Here is a 27,468-nt window from a genome sequence, read left to right as displayed (position 1 = left end):
AAAAACCACAAACTAATATGGTATTCAGGCAATCAAACCACATACATAATATCTGTCTAGCTTCCAAGTATTAAATATCTATTTAGTCTTTAGAACTTATCCAGGAAATATGTACTATCAGAACTACCATACCTTCATCTCATTTTTCCAATAAGAAAACACAGAAATGTTTGCTGGTTTTAGTATTGCAATCCAAAGCAGTAAGACAAAAAGAAACACAACCCGGTATTTACTTATTTATTAGATATATTGGAAATAAATCTATTAAATATAAGAGCACAAGCAACATGACTCAGTATTCTACTTAATTATTTTACTTTAAACCTTTTGTTCAAAGATCCGCTTTTCACTTCTATTTAAAAGTTAATTATTGATGATTACTGAAGAGGTTAATTTCTACAGTATTTAGAGCTCAGAGTAAAGAAATACATTGCAAACGCTTGCTAGAAAAACATCAACACCGTCTATACTAATTATGCAACTATATAAACTGAGATCTTTGGGAAACTTCAACACACGTTTTCAGAAACAAGTCCTATTCTCTACAAGTATGGATAACCACATTTACTGTGGCTCTGTATGACTGAAACAATGTCTTTGAAAAGCAGAATGATTTCATTGCAATCCCACACACACAAAAAAAAAGAGAAAAAATACAGTTGTGACTTTACGTATACCTTGTTTTAGGATCTGACTGTAAAACAGCAAAATTGCAACCATTAGGATCAGTGGCAATACTAACAGCTCGATGGACAAAAGTCAGCTTCTGTAGTCGAATTCTTTCATACACACTGTTTGTATCATGTTCACAGGACACATCACATGAAGAATTCTGAAGGCTTGATACAAGTTCTGCTAAAAAAGAAAAAAAAAATTGAAAACACTCACAGAAAGGTCCAGCTAACTGAAATGCAATCAGTATAACAAGTCAATGGACGGAGTCACTGAATAAAGCTAAAAGTGTGCTGAAGACTGCAGCTTGCTAAACCGAAATTCAGGAAGGCATTTTAATGAAGAAAAAAGAAATATGAACAATCAAACAAACATACAAAAAAAAAAAAAAAAACAACCCAAAACACAAGAAACACTACGTATAGTAGAGTTTTTATCCAGAACTACTTGTGGAACTGTTTTGCCACTTCTTCATATAAGGGGAAACACTATCTAACATTCAATGCAACCTCTTGTGAAATGAAACAAGCAGTGAATCAGCATACAGAATTGCAAAATTCTTTTCTTTTCCTGTCATATCAATTACAGTAGATAAAATACACTTGCCTACAGACTTCATATTGTATCTGTTTAAATTATACCCAAACTAACAAAATACTATTGAAAAAAATGCAATATTCTCCGAATACTGGTTTTTCAATGAATAGAAAACTAAACAGATGCATACCATTTGTCACACTCATTAAAGCCTCTCAAAAGACAGCAGCTCTCATTCATTACAAATCAGTGATGAACATCAACTGACATTCAACTAGTCAGCAGGTTGAGATTCTGAAGTTTTTGTAGTTTTAGTATTTTCAAGGAAAGAAGAGCAATACGCATAAGGAAAGTGCCTACAGACACATACCAGCACCAAACACAGTGAAAAGGAGATGCATTTACAGGTGCCTCTGTAATGAAGGAACTACTATGTTATGTGTAAAATAAAAGGAAGTAGCAAAAGAGTAAAACTAGTAACTTTGGATTGAGCAACAGAGGAAATATTTTTGCTGTGAAAGAATGCAAAAATTGACAGATACAACTATAGATGGAGTCTTGATATAAAAGGAAGTGGAACTCCAATATAAAGCTATAAAGTTCAAATACATCCTAGATTGGAAGCAAATCCATTTCTATCCATAGACTTTTAAGACCCTACATGAACAGAGCTGACAGTTTCAATTAAAATCTTGTCCTACAGTAGACCACTCTTCCTTGCAGAAAAAACATCCATCAGGACCTACTCTTGGCAATATGAGCCAAGCTAGTAAGGCAGAAATTGATCTGGACCCTGTACTGTGCCCAGATAAGGGTCTGGGAAACACAATAAGGTTTCACAGACTTAGCAGTGAAAGCAAGTACATGCTCCTTTGTTTGTTCAATGGCAGTTTTTTAGGACTGGTCATGTAATATCATCATTAGACTAGACCACTATGCTACTACTACTTTGCGGAAGTACTTTTCTTCCTGGAAATCTCCACCTGAAAGTTAACTGAAAGCTGCAAAGTAAGTAAATCTTAATTAAACAGAAAAGAGAACAGTAGTGGTTGATGATACTAACCACCAGCCACAGAGAAAAGAACACCACACATAATACTGTTGAAGACTGCAAAGATTTGATTAAACTTTTATATTGATTTGAAGTACTCAAAAATGATTAAGAAATCACAACTAACCTTTTTTTTCTGAGAATTTTTTCCCTTCGTCTAGCCAATTCCCTGAAAAGGCTTCACCATCCTGTGTGACAAACATGATTTCATTTCCATTTAAAGCAACATCAGACATGAAGACTTGCCGGCCATACACCCAACGACACTGCTTCATGGAGTTGTTAGATGACTTCCAGCAAAACACCTGTAATTTTTTATTTTCAGAGAAAGGATAAATCTTCATATTATATAAAAGCAGTTCCATATTAGACATTTTTTTTTAAACGCAAGTACATGCCATATCACAGTTGCATATAAAAGATGAAAGGCATGCATCAAAATTATAACCCAAGTGTTATGAGCACCTATTACAAAGAACCAAGATGTAAAATACGGAAAATCTATTATGATATCAAAAACCACTTGCCATGAAGGACGTTTGAAAAGCTTCTCTGAATATTCAAACATCTTCATAGCAGTCATCTACGGGATAGTTTTTACTGACATTTCAACAATGACAGCAAAAGGTGTCATCAAATCAAGAAACAAGTTTAATCTAGTTCTTAATTTACAGATTTATCCAACTGGTTTGCTTATAAACTAGACAAAATTCAAAGCTAGCACACCAAAAGTTTACACCATTTCCTGTTAATTGTTTGACAAAGATCTCAAGTTTCTCTGTACCAGACAAGGTTTTGGAATGGAGATCACGACCAGACACAATCTTTGAAATATTCAACAGAAATGTGAAGAACTGCGTGCACAGCAGGACTGTACTCTGGATGCCCAAAAAGCAAGTATAAAGAAACAATCCCACACAAGGTAAAGCCCAGACATGGTATTAGTGATGCTGAAATTGGGCTTTCATCTTGTCCCACTGAAGGGCCTGAACAGACCTATTAACACCTACAAAAGGAGGGGACAAAAGAATCCGAGTAACCTATTTACTTTCCCCTCTCTTGAGGCCCACAGAATCACTGAATGGTTGAGGCTGGAAGGGATATCCGGAGATTTCTAGTTCAACACCCCCTGCTCAAGTAGGGCCATTCAGAGCCAGTTCCCCAGGAACACATGCAGACTACTTCAGAATCTCTCTAAGGACAGAGACTCCACAACCTCCATGGGCAACCTGTGCCAGCACTTGGTCAGTGAAAACACACTTTCTGATATTCACACAGAACCTCTTTTGTTTCATTTTGTGCCCATTATCTCTGGTCCTGTCACTGGGCACCACTGAAAAGAGCCTGGCTCCCTCTTCTTTACAAGTTCCCCTCAAGATGGAAGATCTCCCCCAAGCCTTCTCTTTCCTCAGTTAAACAGTACTCTCCTAAAGAGAGTACAATCAAGTCAAACCAGGAAGCACTAATTCAGGAAACAGAAGTATTAAGATTCCACCCCTCTCCTTACTCAATAATGTATAATGCCTAAGAGCACTAAAGATCCCAGCATTTACCAGTATACAAAATGTAGATTGACACATTTCCCCTGATGCAGGAAGACACAGTAGTTTTTTACCGTTAAAGAAATGTCCCAAAGATGTTTAAGGGGCACTACCAATACTACAGATGCTAGAAGCTAAACCTCACATGAACAAATACTGAACTAGAAGTGTATAATATCTGAGAAAATTAATGATGCAACAAACACATCCCAAGGCATAATTCAGACATATGCAATTAAAACAAAACACAACCAAAACCAACCAACAAACCCAAAACAAAACCCCACAAACCATAACCTCCCCCCCCCAAAACAACCACCCACACAAAAACAAACCCACTGCTCCCCATTTTCCCTATTTTGATATGCAAGCTAAATTTTTAAAGGCAGAATTTCAGTAACAAAACCTTTCTGTACACACCACTAGATGGCACTGAAGGTTCATATCTCTCAGCGAGCAGATCTAGAAAAGCCTGAGGTTTTGAAAGAGCCTATAAACTCTTACCCTATGAAAGAACGAGTGAAGAAGGCAATAAATCTGTCACAGTATTCCAGTTTTAAGACAACACAGTGTCTACACTTAACTATAAATACTAAACCATTCACCACATGGTGAAATAGGGTTGTCAACAATAAAAGGGACATCTACATCTACAGAGCAGCTGCTTTTCAGCAAACCCTCTAACACTTCAAGTTCAGAGACTGTTTTGGAGCGTGTGAAGGCGACTGGGTAGGTGGGTTGAGAGGATAGACAGGGAAGGCAAAAAAAACCCAACAAACCTCCCCAAAAATCCCAAACAGACCATGTATGGTATGTAACCACTTATGTATGTAAAAGCAAAGGTATTTATACCTTCACTGAAAATCCATCAGATGTCCACAGATTTAAAAATACACTACTGCACACTACTTCAGTAGTCTTTCCATAGCCCTTTAAAAAATCAAAATGTATCACCAGCAGCTCTACATAAATCAAATGGGTGTTTTCCATGCATGATTTTGTCCTGTCTGTTTAAAGTTTCATTAATCAGTATGTAGCTAGCTATATGATTATGATTTCTAAATACACAACTTACTCTTCCAGCTTCATCCAGTGCTAGAATGCAAACCTTCTGACCTCCATTTTCTTTAAGATGCTGGGTATCTACCTTATATTCCAAATATCCCCCACTGACAAGAACTTTTTTAAGGTTCAGCTGCCTGAAAAGAACACAGAAGGTTAAATTAGTATTTCTTCACAGTGTACTTATGTTGTACTTATGACAGTTACCTTTTCGTATAGAGCAGCAGAGAAGAAAAACAAAGAAAATAGTTGAGGTAGTGACACTGAAAAATTACTGAAGTTGAGTTTCTCTAATATAACTGCTAATAAAATACTATGAGGAGATCGTAATTTTTGCTTTGCTTCTAAGCTACATCATAGCCACAAGTTATTCACAAAATTCCATAAGTGAAAAACAGAATAAGATTTATCTTCAATCTTCAGCATTACAAAAACTATAGTTGTGTGAATTTAGTTTAGCCATTTTTATTAAAAGACCTGTCCTACCTCAGGAGGCCATTTCTCAGGTTTGTGGTGGGTTTGTTTTTTTTTTTTTAATCTGATCAAAACCACACGTTACCTTTTTTCAGCTTCTTATTAATAGCACAGTACATGGTATTTTCTCCAAGTTCCAACACCTTCACTTACAACCATGCAGAAAATGAAGTATTAAGCTACCACATGTCAATAAATACTGTTAGACTGTGAAGTGAAGCTGAAAAGCTAACTGGGAGTTACTGGGAAAAAATGTTAATTCTCTCTTCTAATCGGTTACTGCAAACTAAGTAAGAGAGAATGGTATCAAATTATTTCACAAATGTATGAGTCATGGGCCCGGTTTTTTCAACAGGTTTTATATGCAGGTTTTAGCCTATGCACCAATGATGTCACAAGGTTCCACCTGCAACCTAAACTACCCTTTATAATATACTATTATCCACGCAGTAATTACGAATTTCATTCAAATTACTGATTCAAAATTGTAACAACATAATTAAACAGAACAGCAGATCTTCAATGCCTCTAAGATGCATTTATGCAAACTCAGGTTAACAGAGGAACCAAAACTACCAGTTTTCAGTATTTTTAAGCCTATGGCACAAATACTTCCTCTTAGCATGCTTGCTGTTTGTTCAGTTTTTAAAATGTCTTTGGTAAAGAACAAGCAGCAACTTAATCTCATCCAATAACAAGAATATATGAAAACCAAAAAAACAACGAAAAACCCAAAAATGACAGCTGCGGTTCATATGAAAGAACTGCAAATGAAGCAAACTCAGGGGAGCACTGCATTATCTCTACTTTATGTGCAAAAGTCTTTAAAATAGCTTGCAAGTATGAGACTACAGTGAAATCTTCACCTTACTGTTCTTCATGACAAATTAGAAAAGTAACACATACTTTGAAGCCATCTTTTTGCATTGGTAGTCTGCAAGTAAATAAATATCTCCTCTTTCAGTAACGCATACTGTAGCGCCATCACTTGCAGAGACCAAGGACACAGAGATATCTTTATGGTGTAGAGCAGAAACCTGGCGAGGTGCAGTTACACATTTTTCTCCATTAGGATCCAGCAGATAACCTAGAAAACACAAACACAACCAAAATCATTATTTGCCATTCCACACGTTCTGCATTTAAAGGACACTTTGCTACACTACTTTGAAGAACTTCTAAATTCTAAAAGATTTTTGAGGTAGTTAGATAATTCATCTTCAAAATAATTAGACAGGCAAGAGACCCACTAGGCACACTTGTTAGTTCACTACAAACACCAGAAAACATTCCAGACTTGATACACAAAAACTGAAGTAAGGCATATTCTACAGGGAAAGCAATTTAATGAGGTTAAACTCTGCAGTAGTACTGCCTTTGATTCCAAAGAAAGAACATTTATTAGATCATATTACAATTCAAGACACTAGAAATACTATCACACTGGCATAACTAAAGCTTATTTCAGCCATTGGAAGCTTGTCATAAAAATTATTGTAAGTGCACATGTATGAAAACAGGCAGTTACATGAAACTATGGACAAGGTTGGAGCTGTAATGTGAGGACTCTGAAAACGTATTAAAAAAATAAAAAATAAATCAGGTCACTGCTGCTCTGCTGCATAAAGAAACCTATGCCAAAGAATCTTACACATAACATAACCCTGCCCTGTGTGCACTTACATCTGCACCACGGAGTGGATCAGAGTACCAATATCCAGGAAGAAGAAGAAAAGCTACTTCTAAAGCTGGAAGCAACCCTGTCATATGACAGTGTAGTGCTATGCCCAAACATTTTAAAGAGTCAAGTCTTATTAGCACAGGTCTATCACAGTGCCCAGCTGACAAGACCGTATCATGATCTAATTACTGTCTCCATACAGTACTGCACTGGGCCTTGCGCACAGCAGAATAAACTCAGTCTCAACAACACAAAAAATACCCAAACTTATATGAAGGGTACATATTAAAAACAAAACAAAACAAAAAAAAAAAACCATAAAATGTTCATTAATAAGATACTTCTCTGAAAATTTTTTTACATACCTTTGCTATCTTACATAGGAACACAAAAAAAAGTGTCTGAACCTGATGCCAGAACTGATGCAGATTAAGTACCAGAGCTAGCTAATATTTTGTTTGCTCATAGATACAGAACTGTGAAAATGCAAATCCAAACCAATATTGCAATACCTGTTCATTAAAAAAGACAAAAGCAACTAAAATAGCCCATTCAGACAACAAATCAATAAGTTCACTAGCTGGCAATATATTTTTATTAGGTTCTATCTTGACATTCAGAATAATACTGAGTTAAGCAAAGATTCTGTTAATGGCATTATTGAAAATAGATCTAGATACGTTAGTATGAAAAAAGTTATTAGTAGCATGTTTACAGTGCGTGTTGAAAGGGGGACACAGGCAGGAGAGCTGAATGTTATAGTTTATCAAGGGCAGTACCAGCCAGACTGCTAGAAGCAGACAAGCAGGCCTCGGAGTGACCTGCAACACAAGCAGCAACATTCTGTTTCCTGAAAGTCTACAGTAGCAGGACCACACAAGATACATAGTGAAAGAACTATAAAGAGTTCAAATAACAGAGCAAAGCCTGACCAGCTTCCATCATCTCAAAATGTGAAAGTGACTGGCAGTAATTAAAAATATTCTTCAAAAGAAACATGAAGAGACTGGTTTAAATAAGAGATGGGGCTGGTGGGGGAAAGAAATAGAGGCGGGGAGAAAGAGAGGAGGAGAGCGAGAGAAAGGGGGGAGAAAGAGAGGAGGAGAGCGAGAGAAAAGAGAGAGAGAGAGAGAGAGAGGAGAAAAAGCTTTAACCAGGCTTCTGTTGTAAGAAGTAGATGACAGCTTCAGCTTGAATAACATCTTTTAATGGCTGGGGTTTACCTTCAGAACACTTCTACCTTACCTAGTTGGCCACCATTCAGCCCCATGGTATAAACTGCTTCTTTAGTCCATAGCACTGTATGGAATCTGCCTGCAGCCACTCCAATCACCATCCTACCTTTCAGGTTTTTTGCCTGAACCTAAGCACAAATCCAAAGTACATCTTAGTATTAAGCAGAAACAGGTGAATTCCACAGGTACAAACTTCCGACATTTAACTCCTTAAGTCATTAAGAATGAAGCATTGGTAACAATTCACATACAGCCTAATAAGTCAGAATTATTTCAGAGGTTTGTCAAGTGGAGCACTTAGCACTAGTGTCAAAAAGTAGTAAACCTGGTGCATTATTTAATCAGAACTATAACCAAATTTCCTTACATTGTCTTCATATGCATGATATTGAACAAGACTTGCAGCAGTCACGTACAAAACAGTCAAATACAACTCAGATGCTGCAATAGCGTCAGCCAAAAAGTTTCAGCTTGTAAGTCCTAATGCCCTAAACACACTGCAGAACTACACCCTTCAATAAAAGGTAATGTAACTCTTACTTACATAGAAAAAAAAAAAAAAGAAGAAAAATTAGAGATTGAGCATAGAAATATAATTACATTGTTGGTGTCCATACCCTTTCTTCCCAAAACGTTACCAATCCAGAATCACAGTGCTTCCAGCAAGAATACAGCCACCAAACCCTGAGATTCCTCATCCAGTGATTCAAAAGAAGTAAAGAGCATGAATCTCAAGTAATACGTATCTATTACTTTTATGTCATTTCAGCTACAGAACGATTTGGGGAAGAAAAGGGTTTTTGGCAATTGTACCTTGTATCAGACTGGGCACTACAAACTTTAGTACAGTTCAGGTCACAAACTAAGATGTTCAATCAGGACACAGTTATGTATTTAAGACAGAGATGGATGGTAACACAGAATCAAGATTTTATCTGAATTCAATTGGACTTTATGGTCCTGGAAAAGTTTAAAAGTTATTTCCACAATCTCCACCTTTTACTTTCTGTTAAAAGAATTAAACAACTAAGCCTTGACTGATATTATTTTTACCTGTCTAGGAACACTGCAGTTAGAAGGAGGAGGAAGAATACCCAACTGATGGAAAGTATTTAAACCAAAAGTGTAAACATATCCATCTTCTGTTAAAACAATAGTATGATCCTTAGCTGCCGCTATCTGGGAGCACTGATGGCCAGCTAAGCCTTCCACAAGTCTCGGAACCTGAACAAGAAAAAAAAATTGATATAAAGGTAACTCTGGTTTGATATTAACCAGTGGTCATCTATGAAACTAAAGGAACACCAACAGGAAGTCATAAATAAATACTGAACTACAGATGAAAACACATTTGAATATATAATACACTCAATAACATAATTACCAAATCCAATGCAGTAAGACTTTCATTTTAAATGTATTCTTTGCTATCAGAGAAGATGACAGCTTTGAAATCTGGCTGGAAATTATATCTTCAGGACAACTGGACAAATATTAACTATTACCTCTCTTGTTCTTTTCAAATTACCATGAGTTATAAGATTTCTCCTTTCAGAATACAGGACAATCCTAAGAAAATTCCACTGAATAAGGAAGCACCTCTGTATCTTTGACTCTTCATGCACTCTCTACTGTGAGTTCTCCTCATTCACCTGGGTAACATGCTAATTTCAAACAGCAATTTGTAAAAAATCCTAATATCATAGAATTGCAATTGGAAAAAAAAAAAAAAAAAGGCGTTAAGAATCAAGCTCCAGTCTTCACTGTAACACCCAGCAACATAATAGCAAATTTCTGTCAGAACTCAATATTGCAAATTAAAAAAAACATTGTGCTGCAAACCTAATGAACACTACCAGGAAGTGTGCACAGGATAAGATACTGAAGTCTAAGAATTGTATTGTCATCATATCTTAGTCTTATATTCTGGTATTGCATATTGCAACATGTACTGTTCAAAATAAAACAGTAGGTGAATTTTCACTTACAGTTGTGCAAACCCAGTAATAACAGCCCTACTATGACTTTTCATGTCACCACAGCTCTACAGTACTGCTGTTTCTTTTGTGCCAGCCTTGACATATCACAAACCTATTTAAGAATCCAGCCCTTGTCTGGAATCGACTAGCCTTTATAACAACTCAGCCGTAACACAGAAATGTGACCACAGTATCTAGCTATCTTAAAATATATTTAAATGCACGTTCTTCTATTCTCTGCCACTTCACTAGTAGTACTAGAGAAGTTGGGGGTTTTTGTTATTTGGTGGGGAGCAAGGGGTTTTGCTTGAAATCAACAGCAAACTCAGTTTGAAAGTACACTCACAAAAACTCTAGTTCACTTTTTAGATATGCTATTTGAAATAAATGAAACATCATGCCACATGCTACACTTCATGAGATGGCATACCAGACATGTTTGTTCATCACCATGACCCAAGCGTCCTCCTTGTCCATGTCCACATGTATAAACTTGACCTTTGTGGGAAAGGAACACGGAATGAAATTTACAGAGTACCACCTGAAAGAAAAAGAACAAAAAAAGGGGTGGGAAGGAAGCAGTAGAGGACAGATCATTTTTCCTGGGTAACCTGAAAACACCTGCTAAAACTACTTTGTGAAGAAGTCCAGCTTTAATAAAGATCTGTTTCTGAAAATACAAGATACTAATATTAAAATTCAAAAAAAATGCACGACACATTCTCCCCACCAAAATAAAGAACCATGATTTAATTGAGGGTGATAGTGGGGGGAACAGCAAGAATATATTATTACTCTAGTACTCCTTAGCTGCTTTAAGCTGCTTGCCAGATCAATGGAAAATGCTTGCTGAGAAATAACTAGGAAGAAAGGAAAAGAGATGCGAGGAGGAATAAAACAGCAAAACAAACAAAAAACTCCACAGACCCAACTTTTTTTTAACATGACAACTTTGAAAACTTGATAACACCTTTGATACTTGTTTCCCCGCCACGCACCCCTCCAAGCTCACCAGGAAAGATGCTTATTTAATACATTAAGAATACCTGTTTGATATACACGCCATTCCGAGGAAAGAGGTCCACCAATTCAGGATGATGTTTACCCTGTTGGCCACCATGACCCAAAGTAAAATTTATATTGTTTCCCCAAGTGTAGACTTCTGTGGGATCTGCAATGAAAAAAAAAAATCTCTCTGCAGCTTATAAATTTACCAGTATTGTGCAAATACTGGTGACTTTGAGAAGCAGCTCCTGCTGTTTTTATTTAAAATTTGATAAGCAAAGCTGTTTTTTTTACATAGAACTAAAATTTAAAAATAGCTATTCTTACAAGAAGGTACTATGACAAAATATTTTAATAATGTATAATGATCAACATTACTTATATATATTTTCCAGCAGCAGAAAACACAAACATTCCTCAGCAGCAGATTTACTTATTAAGTTTTCAGAAGACAACTACTACTTCCTTAGCTTACACATGCTTTCCTTCGGTTTAGTAAAAAGCCTTTACCAAAAAAAAGTTTATGCTGTCATGTATGAAAGCCATAAACACCTTCAAATCAGAGGTGTAGCCAAAAAATAACACTTCAGATTTTTTTTCCAATAATCTCTCAGTTAGTGATATCTGAACACCATTTTCTGAGTAAAAAGCTCAAATCGATGCAAATTTCATCACATTTCATCACTATTAAAAAGATTAAAGAATTTTAACATATTTCACAAGTTGAAATTAAAATACCCGAATCTTTAGTGTAACCAAATTTACTAAGACTGGCAATAAGCTGAAAAAAACCCCAAATTTCACAATACCATAAGACTGAACAACATGGAGAAAAGAGGAAAGAAGGAGTAGAAAAGTATAAAACAGCATGAAAATAACTAAAAACTACTGGAAAGACTAATCTCCTGTCAAAGAAAAATATTGTGTGCTCAGAGTTATTCTTACATGCTCATTTTCTATTTGGAGAAATTATATTTAGAACTACTGTAACTAGCTTATACCAAGCTACCTTGTCTAAAATCATTTTGAAGATTAAAGAACATATTTCCTCTCTTTTCACAAAAGACACAGAAGTGATATAAACTATCAAATTCAAAGACATGGAAGTCTCTCTGACAGCTTGAATTGAGATAAAGGAGAAAAATGATAGAATGCTTTGGGTTGGAAGGGACCTTAAAGATCACATAGTTCCAACACCCCTACCACGTGCAGGGACACTTTCCACTAGACCAGGTTGCTCAAAGCCCCATCCAGCCTGGCCCTGAACACTGCCAGGGATGGAGCACTCATAATATCACTGGGCAACCTGTTCCAGTGTTTCACTACCCTCACAGTAAAGAATTTCTTCCTAATACCTAATCTAAATCTATCCCCTTCTAGTTTAAAACCATTACGTCTTGTCATATCACTATAATATATAAATAACAGAATATATATGAATAATATATAAAACCAGTATATATTAAATATATAAATATATTACAAAAAATATATAAAACACAGAATAATTGAGGTTGAAAGGCACCTCTGGAGGTATCTAGTTCAACACCTCTTCTCAATTAGGGTCAGCTACAGCAGGGTGCCCAGGTCCGTTTCTCTCACGTTTTGAGTATCTCCAAGGATAGAGTCTCCACAACCAATTTAGGTTACCTACTATACCATTTGCTTTTTTTTTTAACCTCTCTCCCCCCCACAGACCCTTTTTAAAAACCTCTAAGTCAGTCATCATTCCTCCATTTTTGCTACGCAAGTGCATCCTATGTCTACTGCCAAGATTCTATACCTGCTGTCCTATGATATGAGGGACCCTGCATCTTCAGGTATCTCGTAACTTACACAGTCCTAATTAGAAACAGGAAACATTGTCTACGCCATTACACACATTAATTGTTGAGATATATCTCTTTGTAAAACACAGTTTAAGCTATTTGATTTCCTACCAGTTTTCTTGAACACCACATGGACTGGCCTATCTTTCATCACAAGATCCAGAGCTGATAAGCCTTCTTTATCCTGAACATAGAGACTAACGCCATGCTGAAAGAGAAGGAGAGGAGGAGAAGAACATAAGTTAATTTTAACTCCACACCTTGAGTTAAGTCAGGTAAACATTTAAGAAGCTAAACATATCTTCAACTGAAGTTTAGTACTAATAAAAGACGATCTTCAGATTCAACTAAACAGTAAGCAAGACTGATAAAGAAAAAACAAACAAAACACCCCACAGCAACAGTGCAAACCTGTTCAACTATGTACATATTGTATTATTCTATTAACTGGGATTTTATTCTATGAATAATTATTAATAAGATTTAATCAGTGAAACACAAAGGAAAATAAAGTAAAGCCATCTAGGAAGTGCAAGTATTTACTGAAAATGCATTTACCAGCTTCAGACAACACGTTTTCTTACACTGGCATGTTTACAGAATCAGTTTTGGCAAGTTAAGCAGTGAGAAAATAAAAATTAAAAAGAAAAATAAAAATTAAGAAGTACTCTTTGAAAACAAGCAGAGAACAGTGGTTCACAGCTCCTAGGCTAGAGGACAAAATGGCCAGATAAGACCAGGAACAGCAGGGAAGCTTCAGAAGTACAAAGCATAAATAGATCATTCCTTTAGAACAAAGCATAAATAGATCATTCCTTTAGAACTCAGACAGGAAGATATTCTCTGTGAATACTGTTTTATTAATAATAAAAAAAATATGCTTTTACACCAACAATGGTTTTAAGGAAGTCAAGTGTCATCAATCACGCCCCTGAAGGGAAGAACTGCAGATATCCCCAGGCAGAATCTAAAGGATATACAGCTGTACCTATTAGCTCATGGATAATAAAAAAGGAAAACCTTACAGAATCTCATGATTAAGAGGTAAGCACATGAAAAACAAAAATCAAGGGAGCACAAGTCTTTCAAGCATGACAGAAGGATAGCTAGCCACAGATGCAGGAGGGATTTTAACCCATAACTTCATTTGGAAAAACACTAGCCAGAACAACAAAAACATTCTCCAAATTACAAAGGCAACCATACTAGCAACAGTGCTGGTATTAATTCACTGCATGACAGAAAGACCAACTTATTTTTATGATTTAACAGGTGGCTGGATATTCTCTTTGGCAGCTGTAGAAGTCATTACAAGCAGAACAGAGGCTGCAGTGGCATCCACATGGTCAGAATTTTTAAAAACAAGCCCTAACTGCTGTGTGGCAAAACTTGTAGTTAAGTACAGTCTGAGAGTAAATCATAACTGCTTCCAGCCCACAACAGAAATATGCCACTCGCACTAGTTGATTGGGGTTGATTCTGGGACCAGTACAGTTTAACATCTTCATTAATGACCTGGATGCCAGAAAGAGTGCACCCTCAGCAAGCCTGATGATGATACAAGACCAAAAGGAGTCGCTGACAAGCCAGAGGGCTGTGATGCTATTCACAGGGTCCTTAACAGGCTGAAGCAATGGGCTGAGAGGAATCTCATTAACTTAACAATGGGAAATGCAAATGCTGGCCCTGGGGAGGAACCACCCATCACACCAATACAGTTGGAGACCAACTGACTGGAAAGCAGCTTGGCAGAATAGGAGCTGGGGGTCCCGGTGGACAACCAGTTGACCACAAGCCAGCAATGCGTCCTCACAGCTAAGAATGGTGAAAGCATCCAGGGCTGCATGTGAGTGTTGCCAGAAGGTACTCATCATACTACAGCATTACTCAGCACCAGCAAGCTGCAGCTGGAGTGCTGGGTTCAGGTCTGGACTCCCCAAAACAAGACAGACATGGACATAAGGAAACAAGTACAGCAAAAGACCATGAAAATAATGACTGAGGCATCTGACAATAAAACAGTACAGGAGGGAGACTTCAGTTAAGGAACTGGGAGGCAGATCACTCTTCACGAGTGTCATTCTGCTCCTCAGAAGAATATCAGCAAAGCTATCAGAAAAATGTCATTCATTTATGCACTGAGAAAAGAAAAATATACCTGGGGAAAGCTGTACAGGCCTCCTGTAAGCAACTATCAAAAATACAGATATACACGCATTAGGGGACTGGTTACTTTTTCAGACCTCACATACACAGTTTCCAGTTTTCTAGAGAACAGAATTATGAACAATTCCTATACAAACACCTACTTTTGTCAAGCTTAATGAAAACTTCCTCACTATGTAAGGGTACAGCACATTAAATACATACTTAACAGTTACCAGACCTTCAAGAATTAAAAAACCCCAAAACCCAGAATCCACACCAATTTTGCTTAAAATCTTGTTGAAAGCAGAGAGCTTTACGTTTACAAATGCCATGACTGTAAAAAGACTGAACTCAAAATAGAAAATTATCTGCCTTAAAAGGTCAGCTTTTAAGTAACCCTAAACCACAAATATTTTGTTTTCTCACATGATTAAAAGGACCCTGAACATCTCAGCCATATATAAATCTTCCCTTTGCTGTACTTGGGACAGGAGGAACAGAAGGAAAAGCAATCAAAAATATATATAACTTGCTAAGTGGTAGGGAAGAAACAGAGATTGCGAGAAAGGAATGAGAGGCACTAAGCAAAAGCCCTCGTTAAAATATGAATGAAATGGGGATTTGCTTAATGAAATGTTCCATATCTTAAAGTGCTTCTCACTCAAAAGTTAAGATTCATTTCTAATTATAACTCCATTTAAGCTTTCATTACTTTATGTTCTCTAAAAACGCTAATTGGTATAATTACTGAAGAGTCTATTTTTATAGCATCTTTAGTCTGATCGCTCTCTACTTTTCAGATCCCAACCATAATATCATCTACACAAAACAGTCTTCAAGGAAGCCCACAATTAATCAGCAATCCTTAGTCAGTACTGATTAATTGTGGGCAGAGGCAGACGTCTTTTACAAACACAGAGTTAACATTGAAGTAAATCAATACACTGTGATCTAAACACAGCAGTAAGACAACACTCAAGAGACTTCCAGTCAAGTTTAAACCCCCCCCTTTTACATAAGCAATACATATCTAAAAATTGTAGATGATGGAAATTACAGCTGCAAATCACTCACCTTCAGTAACGACAAAACACAATCAATGTATCCATAAAATATACTTCTGTGCAAAGCTGTCCATCCAGACTCTTTGTCTTTCACTGAGAGATCTACTCCTTTGGTCTCAGCCAACCAGTCTAGCACGCCTTTTTTGCCACAAGATGAAGCAAGATGTAGAGCGTTTCTACCAAAGGCATCCTTTATAGTTGCAGCATTGTAGCAGTAAGAAGAGAGAAAGGCCTTGATCTGGCCTTCGCTTCCTCTGGTTACCACAGAAATAATATCCAAAGCATGCTGTAGAGATCGACATTTTGAAGTGCACTCTGGCATGAGAGAATTCATTTTCACCTACTCCTCTCGTTAAGGGGAACAGCCCTTAAGTTTATCAAGGCACTCAATTCAGTACACAACACAGTGCCTTAAAAAAACTTTGTAATTCCAAGGATGCAAATCCAGTTTATTGAGCTGCCATTAGAAATATTTGTACTGCTGTGTTTGGCACTTGATCCAAATAAATATTTATAAATATATATTTTTAGAAGTCTTATTTCACCATCTTATATAACAAATATTCTTGTCCATAGAAAATTCCAAAAGTGAACTATCTCAAGTGTGCAGAGGGGGATTCCCCCTCCACACTACCTTAATTCTTCTAAAACTCCATAATTGCAAGGGAGACCTGGAAGAGAGCAAAATAGAACAGAATAATTAAAAAATAAATAAATCCCCTGCACTTTATATTATATATTACGAATTCCCCTGCATTTGATATGCAATCTAAATGCCTATCAAGCTAGAAATGTGGCAAGGGTTAACTGACCTACCCTGCGCCATCTAAGCTTATACTCAGGCATTCAGCCAGTTTAAAAGACCATGACTCCATTCCCCACCCCAGCCTCCAAAGGCAGGAATCTCCTCCCTTTCTTTTACATAAATCTTCAAGCTTACATGTGAACTGTATCCAAAGTCATAATCCAAAAATCACCCACCAACAAATCTTTGGCTATCAAACAGAAGCTTTGTCACACCCAGAAAGAAGGAGAGCTCACCACATTTTCTCTTAGCCACTGCAAAAAACAATTGCTCCCTGGTTTTTCTTCCCTGGCCTGAATGACTACCCATCTCCCTACTAAGTCTCTTCTACAGAATCACCAGGAAGGCTCCTCTCCACCAGTCTCAGAGCAATGGTGACAAGAATGATAGCAACAGAATGAAGCAAAGCAACTTCAATACAGGAGATGTAAATTCAGGCTGCCAGCACTCTTGCAGGACTAATGTCTAAAGCTCCTCAAACAGGTGGGAAGAAGCAAAGGTTGAAGTTGGAAGGGGTAAAGGAGGAAGAAGGAGAAGGCAGCAAAGATATAAATTCTTCTACATTAAAATACATTCACAGTCTGGGGCATACAGCATTTCTGCTTATCTGTGCATTCTTACCTATAGCATATCCATCTTTCTCTAAAGAAGGCCTGACAGAAGCAATCATCTAGCCTGTTAAACGTGCGCAGTTATACTTAAAAGGTTTACAGCACACAAAGTGCAGACACCAGTACAAAAATCACAGATAAACCTATCTAAAACAGAGAAAGTGAACTATATACATCACTGATACACTGCCTAACTTAATGTGAACTGCTACTTGGTCCCAAAAAACATCACACTTCAATCTTTCAAGCATAAGCTGCAAAAGTGAGTGAAATAATATTCAGTCATATGTCAACCATCCTTGATGTTTTTGCTTGCTATAAAATTGTAATTTAAAGTTGTTTTATCTACGAGTAAAATATTGCAAAAGAAGCTAGACAATGCCACCATGAAAGCTGAATAAATAAAACTAAAAATGCTAACAAATCCTTGGGAGGAGAGGGGGGACACAACAAAACAAACAAAAACCCCACCCTGCTATCTTTCCAGCTCAGCAGTTATTGTAGATGTGCACACTCCACTCCTTGATCCCCACCCCTTCTAAAAAAAAGCCTGTCAAGCTTACCTTCCCTTGCTTTTCAGGCAATAAGTGTATAACCACATTTTGTTAATGTCTCTACCTACAAACAACTGTCAGGGACAGATTATTTTGTTTGGAAAAGAAAATAGAAATCCCAGTCCTTCTCCTATTTCACTAATTATCAAGATGGCCTTCAAGCTGAAAGCAATCTGTTTAGAGCAAGTACTAGTAATGGAATCTAAACTTTTATGAAAAAAACCAACCCAACCATCTCTAATCTAAGAGTATTTAAACACCTCAGGACACCAAGCTGTGTGGTTCGGTTGACATGCTGGAGGGAAGGAATGCCATTCAGAGGGACTCTTGCGAGGTGGGCTGATGCCAGCCTTATGAAGTTTAATCATGCCAAGTGCAAGGCCCTACACCTGGGCACAGCTACAGGTTGGGCAGAGAAGAGATTCAGAGCAGCCCTGCACAGAAGGACTTGAGGGTGTTGGTCGATAAGAAAATGAACATGAGCAGGCTTCAGTGTGCACTCGCAGCCCAGAAAGCCAACCGTATCCTGGGCTGCATCAAAAGGAGTGTGACCAGCAGGTTGAAGGAGGTGATCCTGCCCCTCTACAATGCTCTCGTGAGACCTCACCTGGAGTATTGTGTGCAGTTCTGGTGTCCTCAACATAAAAAGGACACGGAACTGTTGGAACAAGTCCAGAGGAGGGCCACGAGGATGATCAGGGGACTGAAGCACCTCCCATATGAAGACAGGCTGAGGAAGTTGGGGCTGTTCAGCCTGGAGAAGAGAAGGCTGCATGGAGACCTTATAGCAGCCTTCCAGTATCTGAAAGGGGGCTATAGGGATGTTGGGGAGAGACTCTTCATTAGGGACTGTAGTGATAGGACAAGGGGTAATGGGTTAAGCATTAAACAGGGGAAGTTTAGATTGGATATAAGGACGAAGTTCTTTACTGTGAGGGTGGTGAGGCATTGGAATGGGTTGCCCAAGGAAGTTGTGAATGCTTCATCCCTGGTGGTGTTAAAGGCTAGGTTGGACAGAGCCTTGGGTGGGATGGTTTAGTGTGAGGTGTCCCTGTCCATGGCAGCAGGGTTGGAACTTGATGACCTTAAGGTCCTTTCCAACCCTAACTGTTCCATGATTCTATGACAAAATCTTCAATGTTGAGGGGTTTTTTTACCTCATTCAGAAGGAATTAAATACTTGGAATCAGAATGTGCAGATCAGAAGTTTTTTGGTATACACCTTCAAAGCAATTTCAAACAGGCAAATGAAAAACAGGCAAATGAAGCTGGGGGGGGGGGATGGGGGGAAGAAAAAAGTATTTTTTATTCACTACAACTTAGCCCCTCATCCCTCACCAGATGAAACATTCAGAAATATTTCAAATCAAAACTGACCAGAACTGTTTAGCTTAGCTCTGTCACAGCAAGCTTCAGTTTACTCTATAAGCTATTTTACTACCATCACAAAAACTCCTGCAGCAACACAAGAAGTGTAATATACCTCTGTGGATGCTTCTCCTTTCACCTTCTTTAAAGCCTCGGACTATAATGTAAAGTGAGTCACCATCACAAGCTTGAAACAAAGCTCTAGTTTCAAGAATACAGCCTGACTTGCTGCTCCAAGGAATCAAAGTGTGACAGACTCAAAGTATCAGCAGACTTAGATTACCAGTGCATCAAACACCGTTCTAAATAGCAATCATTTAAAGGAAAAAAATATTTGGACAGCTATTGGAAAAGCATCAGAAGTGCCATTATCCTCAAACTAATTTGTCGTGTTTCATCAATATGCCACTAGGCAATAAAATGATGCTGTGGAAGAAGCATTAATTTTACATATGCCTTATAAAGCAAATCTTAAATACAATTCATCATTAAGACATTACTATTAGTGCTACAAAGAAAGAAAAGTAAAAACAAAAAGGACAAAGAAAACTATTCAGGGGAACCATAAAATAGACTCATCTGTTAGGTAAACTGGTATGAAATGGCACCCCAGGAAGCAGCCCTGCCATGCCTCGTGCCATACCTTCCCTGGTGCAGATACACACCTACTCAAGACACTGAATTGTATGAGAAAACAATTCACAAGAAAGCAAAGCCTGGTTCCAAAAAACCCTTGTGACATTCCAAAAAAGGAACAGAAAGGCCAGAGAAAAACTTCTTTAAAACACCTGAGCTCTAGTCTAAACAATAAAGTACCGTGAAAAACAAACCACACATTAAAAGAATAGAAAGTCTGGTACTAGATAGAAATATAACCTTGCATAACTCATACTCCATTATGATGACTTTTACTGCAACTATGTGAAATATGACTCCGCTGAATTATTTATTTAAAGGTCATTCTAACCCAGCCCTCCTTACCATAAACATTACAACACTAGAAGCTATATTAGTACATCCATACATATACCTTGAGTTTCGAGACAGAAGGCCATCGATCAAGATTTTACTCCTCCATAATAAACACTGGCATGCCAGTAACACCCACTATCATGTTATTACAACATATGAAAAGGGTTAATAATCAGATCTGACTATTTTTAAATACAAAGGAAGTCTTCAAATGAAACCTTGAAATTTTAAATTTGTGAATTGATGCTCATGTCTGGGTGAAAACCTTTGTGCTGTCCAAATGCTTAAAACTATATGAAGTTCCAGCTGCAAACCAGCACCCAAAATAAGCACAAAGTAGGAACAGCACCAGCATTTTTTACACATTGAATTTAAATGTCCAGAATATGGTGCCCTTTTGAGTATGAGTATTTGTTTTTATTTGCAGGTGTTACGTATTTCTGCAGGCTTCTCAGCTCTAATCCTATTCATGTCATAATACCAGTGTCTTCCTAATGCTGTAATTACTAAAGACATATATAGCTAAATATCATCTTTTAAATATTTTTATGATACAACAGGCATCATTTGGAATTCAAGGTCTTATTAAAAACTGATTCCTAATTAACATATTCATTATAGAAAAAAAGTCACCAAAAAAATGAGGAATTGGAGTAGTATTCAGAGCATCCTACAGATGTTTTATTTCAGCAGCAAGCAGATTTCTGAATTTTCTCTTAGAGACATGAGTATTATACGTATTATACAAGTTCACAGCCCAGGAAAGTTTAAAAGATTACAACCAACTTGGAAGGAATTCCCAAGCAGCAAGAAAGTGTATGTGGTATTTTGCCTCCTGAAACTGAGTTCAGGAGTCTGAGTTCCTCAGAAAGGCAAAGCACCACTGCACCACAGCAGTCAGACACACAAGAAGGAGAGTGTCAGATGTGTCATCTGACCTTACGGAGGAAGAATTCCTGCAGCAGAAAAAGCACACCTTTACCTACTGCGGCTGTCTCAAAAATCAGTTTCTTTCAAGAAGTCACTACAAATAGGCAAATATTTGGCACTTGTTTGTAAGAAGTCTAAAATCAAAGCTGCACATACATAAGACTAAGCTAACAAATACCTTAAGGACTAAGGATAATTATGGTAGTAGATTTCAGCTTCTGCAAACAGCAAAAGGCAGATGTGAAACCTCAAGATTCTGTTTAATCACTGGGAAAAATGAAACAAGTTGGCAGATGTTTCCCGCTGTGGAGATCCAGAAATATCTCTGCATATCAAAGTTGCTTACATGGGGCTTCTGGTGGGTTAGTGCTTACCTATTTTGTTATCCAAGATACTTCCCAGAATAGATAAATATATATATAATCGTTTCCTTGTAATATGAATTCTCACAAAAATTAAGCCCAGAAGAAAAGATGATGAAACCAAGGCAGCTTTAGGACCTCCTACTAAGCATTTGTTTCTTCATTACTGCCTTTCAGAAGACAAACCCAGTGAAGGCAGAGCATATTGAGCACAAATATTTGTGATGAACAGAAGAACACTGACGTTCAGCACAGAGGCATCACAAGCTACCACGTATAGGCAGATACTAGACTGCTCATTTCCACATCTGTGGGATCATGTTCTCCATCAACACATTCACAGTTTTCTTTTTTTCTATAATTTATTTCCACAGAGGTTGCATGCTTTTGGATCAAAGATACAAGAGTGCTATGAGTAAAAGGGTTGATAGCAACCAACCCCTATGACAAGGTTGGCAGTTTCAATATATGTTTCTGGCATTCAGTCTGGGATGCCCACGTGATACTAGAATTCTTATCTGTGGTCTTCCAAATTCTTCCTGGTGAAAGCCTCTACTCACTATTGGTTCTAGCAAAATCTGGTTAATACAGATGTGGATACCAGTTCCAAGGCAGTAGCTAGCAGCTGCTGTAGTAGTTGTTTTCATCCTAACAGAGACAATGGTCTTGTGTCAAAGTGAAAGAAAACAAGAGATTCAGCTAGTTAGAGCTCAGTGCCACTTGAAGACAGATCGCTGGTTTTGCATCTTCCAAGTCCTCTGCATTAAAATAACTAATTTCAAATTAGTGCCATGGCCTTGAAACCCAGCTGCTTTACTAAGAATGCATTTATCAAGACCTTACCTGATCTTTAAATTGGCATAACCTCATCCCTTTCACTGGTTTCCTGTTGGATTTTTTTCTATGTGACACTGATTTTTCGCTAACCACCAGTTGCACCTGGGATGCACTTGGTGAAAAACTGCCTAGTATATGGCTCTCCTAAAAATGGAACTAAATAATGGTTTCTATTTTCCACATAAAAGAAGCCTAGAGTTTCCCTGGTCAATCCTAATACTCCTCCTTTAAAAAAAATAAAAATAAAAAAAAAAAAAAAGAACAGGGTAAATAATATAGCTTTCCAAAAGGTGCAAAATTCATTTGCTCTTCGTTTTGATAGTAAGTCGCTAAATAAAGACAGAGTCCATCCTTATAAGGGTAATGTGAGATCTCAAAGACTTCCAGGGTGGAGTGGAAAGGGGGGTTGTTTTTTAAACAAGCATGCTGATAATTAATAATATTTTCCAAGTTGGTCCATTCACATGTTTCATAACCTCACAAAAGACCTGTAATCGTAACAGCATGAAAATCCTGAAAATATCTGTATTCAAAACAAAATTATGGAGACACCATGCAGACTACTTGATTAGTAAGCTAACTAAATAAAATAAAATAAAATAAATCCAAAGCTTATAGAAATAAAGCCATGGGAATTTGCTATCATATTGCTGTTTTCCGGGATTTTCTGTTGACTGGAGTGTTACCTCAAGGCAACTTTTACTAATACATATTAAAGTAGTAGTTTAGAGTCTGACAAAAGTGACTAGCAAATCAAAGCTGGGTAGTAATATAATAAAAGTAGCATTGGCGCTACGCAACATATCCTCAAGGAAACACAGGAATTCCTAGATAAATATACAGCTTTCAGCTATAAGCAGCACAGAACAGTTAGACTACTGATTTCTCTTCAGAAGATTACTTATTCACAGATAGCTTAACCTGTTGTCGTGGTTTAAACCCAACCACAAACCTCTTTTACTCACTCCCCCCCTTCTTGCCCTCCCCCTGCTCCTGGAGGGACAGAGAGGAGAATCAAAAAGAATGCAACTCCCACGGGTTGAGATAAGAACAGCCCAGTAACTAAGGTATAACACAAACCACTACTGCTACCACCAATAATAATAATGCTAAAGGAAATAACAAGAGGAAAGAATACAACACCTCAACACCAGCCGACCAATAACTCACCCCACTCCCCCCAGCCAAGCACCAACCGATACCTTCTCCAACCCTCCAGTCCCAACCCTTCCGGGTAACTCCCCGTTACATCCTGGGCATGATGTGCTGTGGTATGGAATACCTCTTTGGTCAGTTTGGGTCAGGTGTCCTGTCTCTGCTTCCTCCCAGCCTCCCCTCCTCCCTGGCAGAGCATGAGGCTCAGAAAGTCCTTGGCCACACCAAACATTCGAGCAGCAACCGAAAACACCGGCGTTATCACCACTGCTCCAAGGCCAAAAGATCAAAACACAGCACTGTACTAGCTCCTAAGAAGGAGAAAAATGACTGCTGCTGCTCAAAACCAGGACACCTGTTCAGAAATTCCCTGCACATTTGTTTAAGTCTGGGCATAAATCTAGTCTTTTCAGCCCCTTTAACAATATTATTTGAATATACAATATAATTGGGGGGGGGTGGGGGGGGGAGAAGTGACTGAATATACAATGCGAAAAGGGTAAGAGTAAGCTATGCAGCAGCTTAGAGTAGTTTAGCAGTCAGACATTCCCAGAGTCTTTTAAACAGCTAATTATTTTTGTTATAGAAGCAGCGCAACACAAGGCACAGAAAGTAAGAGTTCTGTTGTTCTCAATACACAAACACATAGGGTAGAGTGCTGCCTCTAGCTGAGATACCAAGGTTTAAAAGAAGTAGGTTAGTAGAAGAAAACTTTAGAAATAGAAACTAGAATTACTAGGTTTCCAAAACAACCTGTGAGTACATGCTGAGAAAACTGATCTATCTTCTCCTTCAGCTGTGGTTTCTACAGACAACACAGTGTGTTTGAATAAGACAGCTGTTACATAGTCTCATAGAAAGGTTAGGGTTGGAAAGGACCTTACAATTACCTAGTTACAACCCCCCTGCCATGGGCAGGGACACCTCATACTAGACCATGTCACCCAAAGCCCTGTCCAGCTCTTGTCCGTTTTACCCCTTCAGAGTGGGATAAGTAGTCATTTGTTAAATTGTCATAAAAGGTTAAGTTTGTATGCCAGGAAGAACTTTCAAATCATAAATTGAATGCTAGTGAGGCTCTCAAAATGGGCTAGACAACAAGCAACTTGTTTAAGTGAATATGACCTGCCTGGAAGTAAAGCTATAGAGGAAAACCAACCTGCCTTTAAAAACACCAAGTTCCACATGCCTGCTATGTCCCCTGGGCCATGGCAGATACAAGCTACTTCATTTACAGGGCCAGGGCCTCTGTGCCACCACTTGGCACAAGTACACCCCTGGCACAGGCGACCTTTAGAGGTTCTCTACAGTGTTTCTACAACTTCCGCATTCAGTGACAATAGCATAATCCTTACTGGGATGAGGCATTCAGTGATGCAGTAACTAATCCATTTGCCCCTAACAGTGCTAACAAGCACTGCCAATTAAAGGCAGACTTGCTTGTCAAAAAAAACACCAAAATACCACTGGTAGCTAAATTCAGCTGCAACACGTCATAGCACATTTATTAGTTAGGAATCACAATACATAAACAGTATGAAATAAACACACTGAAATACTGTACTTGGCATATCTAGAAATAGTCACAACTACTCGCATTTAATAACTGTAAAATGAAATAAAACATAAAGTGATATAGACAAAATTATAGTGAGGGCATTTCCACAATAACAATTTTTATTGAAACATAATGTGAAGATAAGCCAAGAGCAGTGAACCACAAGTCTATTCTAGAATTTCACCACACTTAAAACTATATTAAACTGTATATCATATATATAAAATTATATATATATATGTTTTATACATATATATATGTATATGTTTTGATATAAAATTGTATCAACTCTTAGGAAAAGCTGACTTTTCTGAATTAATTCTGAACTTCTGGTACAATATTACTAATTAATATCCACATCAGATGTTGTTGGCTGACCATTATTTTTTATAAACCACAAACTGCAGTCAATTTCCATGAAGACTGACAATTGCACTGACCATGTCACCAACAAAAGGTCTGGATTTCAAAGGTTTGGTGGTTGGCCCCTAAAAAGACTGCATAGAAATATCCTTTTAAGCTAACGATTTCAGCTCTCTAGTGCTTACGCTGCTGCTCAAAGCCGGCAACACTGACAGCTGCTACCAAAAGCCACAGACGAGTACCACCCACAAAGTCATAACACGACAGGCTTGCCGGCAATCTCCAGCTAAGGAAATCTGGCAAGGGCCGCTGCCAGTGTGAACAGGGAGAAGGTCTGAAGCGTTTCAAAGAACCAGCCACAGGCCATGAGCACGCAGAGGGGAAGGCGGCCGTTTTGACTACCACTACACATGTCCACGTAGCCGGGAAGTGACGAGGGTCAGAAGAGACTTATCAGAACAGGCGGCCAAGCCACTTTTCTTCCGCCTCGAAGCCGGTCCCCTCCCATCATCCTACGTGGCCGGCTGGCCCTCCTGCCCGGGGCTCTCCCCACTCCTGCAGTCCCCCACCGCCGCAGTACTGTCCCGTCCCCGCCGGCAGTGCCACCCATGACACTGACACACGCCCCCCAGCCCTGCTCCCTCTCCGGACACATCAGCAGGTCGCGGCCCGCCCCTCACCAGTCGCTAGATGAATGGACTCGGGCGGGCAGGGCGGGACGCGCGCTGAGCAGCGCGGGGGCTCATCCTCAGTGACACCGGGACAAAGGCAAGGCCAGGCTGCTGCGGCTACCGCGACACCTCAGGTGGCGGCGGTGACGGTGACGGCGGCGGCAGCGACAGCCGGTGCCAGCACCCCACAGCCGGGCGCAGGAATGGCAAACACCGCACCCCCAAAGAAGCAAACCGCCGATTGGTAGCAGCTTTGCCACACCTCGCCAGTCCATTGGCTGCGACTACCACCTCAACCTCGCCCCTCGTGGCTGAGCCCGGATTGATTGATAGGCTGGGTCTGCGGGCGAGGGGGCAGGTCTGGTGGGCGGGGCCTGTCTTGAAGGGCAGTCCCGTGGTCTGCAGGGGGAGGGAGGAGATGGCTGTTGTTGGGGTGAGGAATGGGGTGCCGTAGTGGGGAGAGAGCAGGTGAAGGGGAGAAGGCTGGGGTGTTTTCAGTGCCTTTGTCTTTCAGCCTTCAAGGGAGAGGCAGCGTGTCCAGTTCTGAAAGAGGGGACGGGTTTCTGGTGAGGCCACGCCTTTCCAGCAGGCCTCGAAAGCTCTTGTGAAGTAGTTACCTATGGTTCACTTAATGTGTGTTTCAGGTAAACTCCGTGAGGGCTCAGCTCATTTCTGCTTTTTCATTAATGTCTTGGATGATGTAATAAATGCTCTATATTACCGATTAAATCTGAAGAGAATTAGGGTGGGGTGGTTTAGGGTGGGTAGCTGGGAACTGAAGAAAGCAGTACCTAACATAATGTACAAAGCAGTACGTAGCATAGTGCACAGAGTAAAAGAAAAATGACACATTATTTTTTATAAAACAATGACACATTATTTTTTATAAAACACGGAAACATGTTAATGACGGAGTTAATGCCAATGGCCAGAGTTTCTGTGTGTTTTTTTAAACCCACAGTTTTATCCCACATGGTGCAAGCATTAGAAGATTTTCAGATAGC

The 27,468-nt window shown here is 38.7% G+C and overlaps 1 protein-coding gene across 6 annotated transcripts in view; it reads right to left on the bottom strand.

Annotated features, from left to right (window-relative positions):
• The window catches only part of IBTK (inhibitor of Bruton tyrosine kinase), a 61,279-nt gene extending 34,673 nt beyond the window's left edge, over positions 1–26,606 (bottom strand). For 4 of the 6 annotated variants that reach the window (XM_065681367.1, XM_065681369.1, XM_065681370.1 and 1 more), the window contains exons 1-11: positions 26,474–26,606; positions 16,289–16,949; positions 13,178–13,274; positions 11,279–11,403; positions 10,663–10,773; positions 9,307–9,477; positions 8,264–8,381; positions 6,244–6,424; positions 4,877–5,000; positions 2,388–2,565; positions 678–855 (exon numbers count right to left, since the gene is read on the bottom strand). In XM_065681367.1, coding sequence (XP_065537439.1) covers positions 678–855; positions 2,388–2,565; positions 4,877–5,000; positions 6,244–6,424; positions 8,264–8,381; positions 9,307–9,477; positions 10,663–10,773; positions 11,279–11,403; positions 13,178–13,274; positions 16,289–16,612 — 1,607 coding nt within the window. In that variant the 5' untranslated portion in view covers positions 16,613–16,949; positions 26,474–26,606. The remainder of the gene's footprint in view (positions 1–677; positions 856–2,387; positions 2,566–4,876; positions 5,001–6,243; positions 6,425–8,263; positions 8,382–9,306; positions 9,478–10,662; positions 10,774–11,278; positions 11,404–13,177; positions 13,275–16,288; positions 16,950–26,473) is intronic. The other 2 variants (XM_065681368.1, XM_065681371.1) reach the window with 1 other exon arrangement.
• Positions 26,607–27,468: the final 862 nt, after the last annotated feature.

Source organism: Lathamus discolor, chromosome 5 (genome assembly GCF_037157495.1).
Source record: "Lathamus discolor isolate bLatDis1 chromosome 5, bLatDis1.hap1, whole genome shotgun sequence".
NCBI classification, from domain to species: Eukaryota; Metazoa; Chordata; class Aves; order Psittaciformes; family Psittacidae; genus Lathamus; species Lathamus discolor.
Note: the sequence above shows the minus strand (reverse complement) of the source record. Positions and strands in the feature narration are given on the sequence as shown.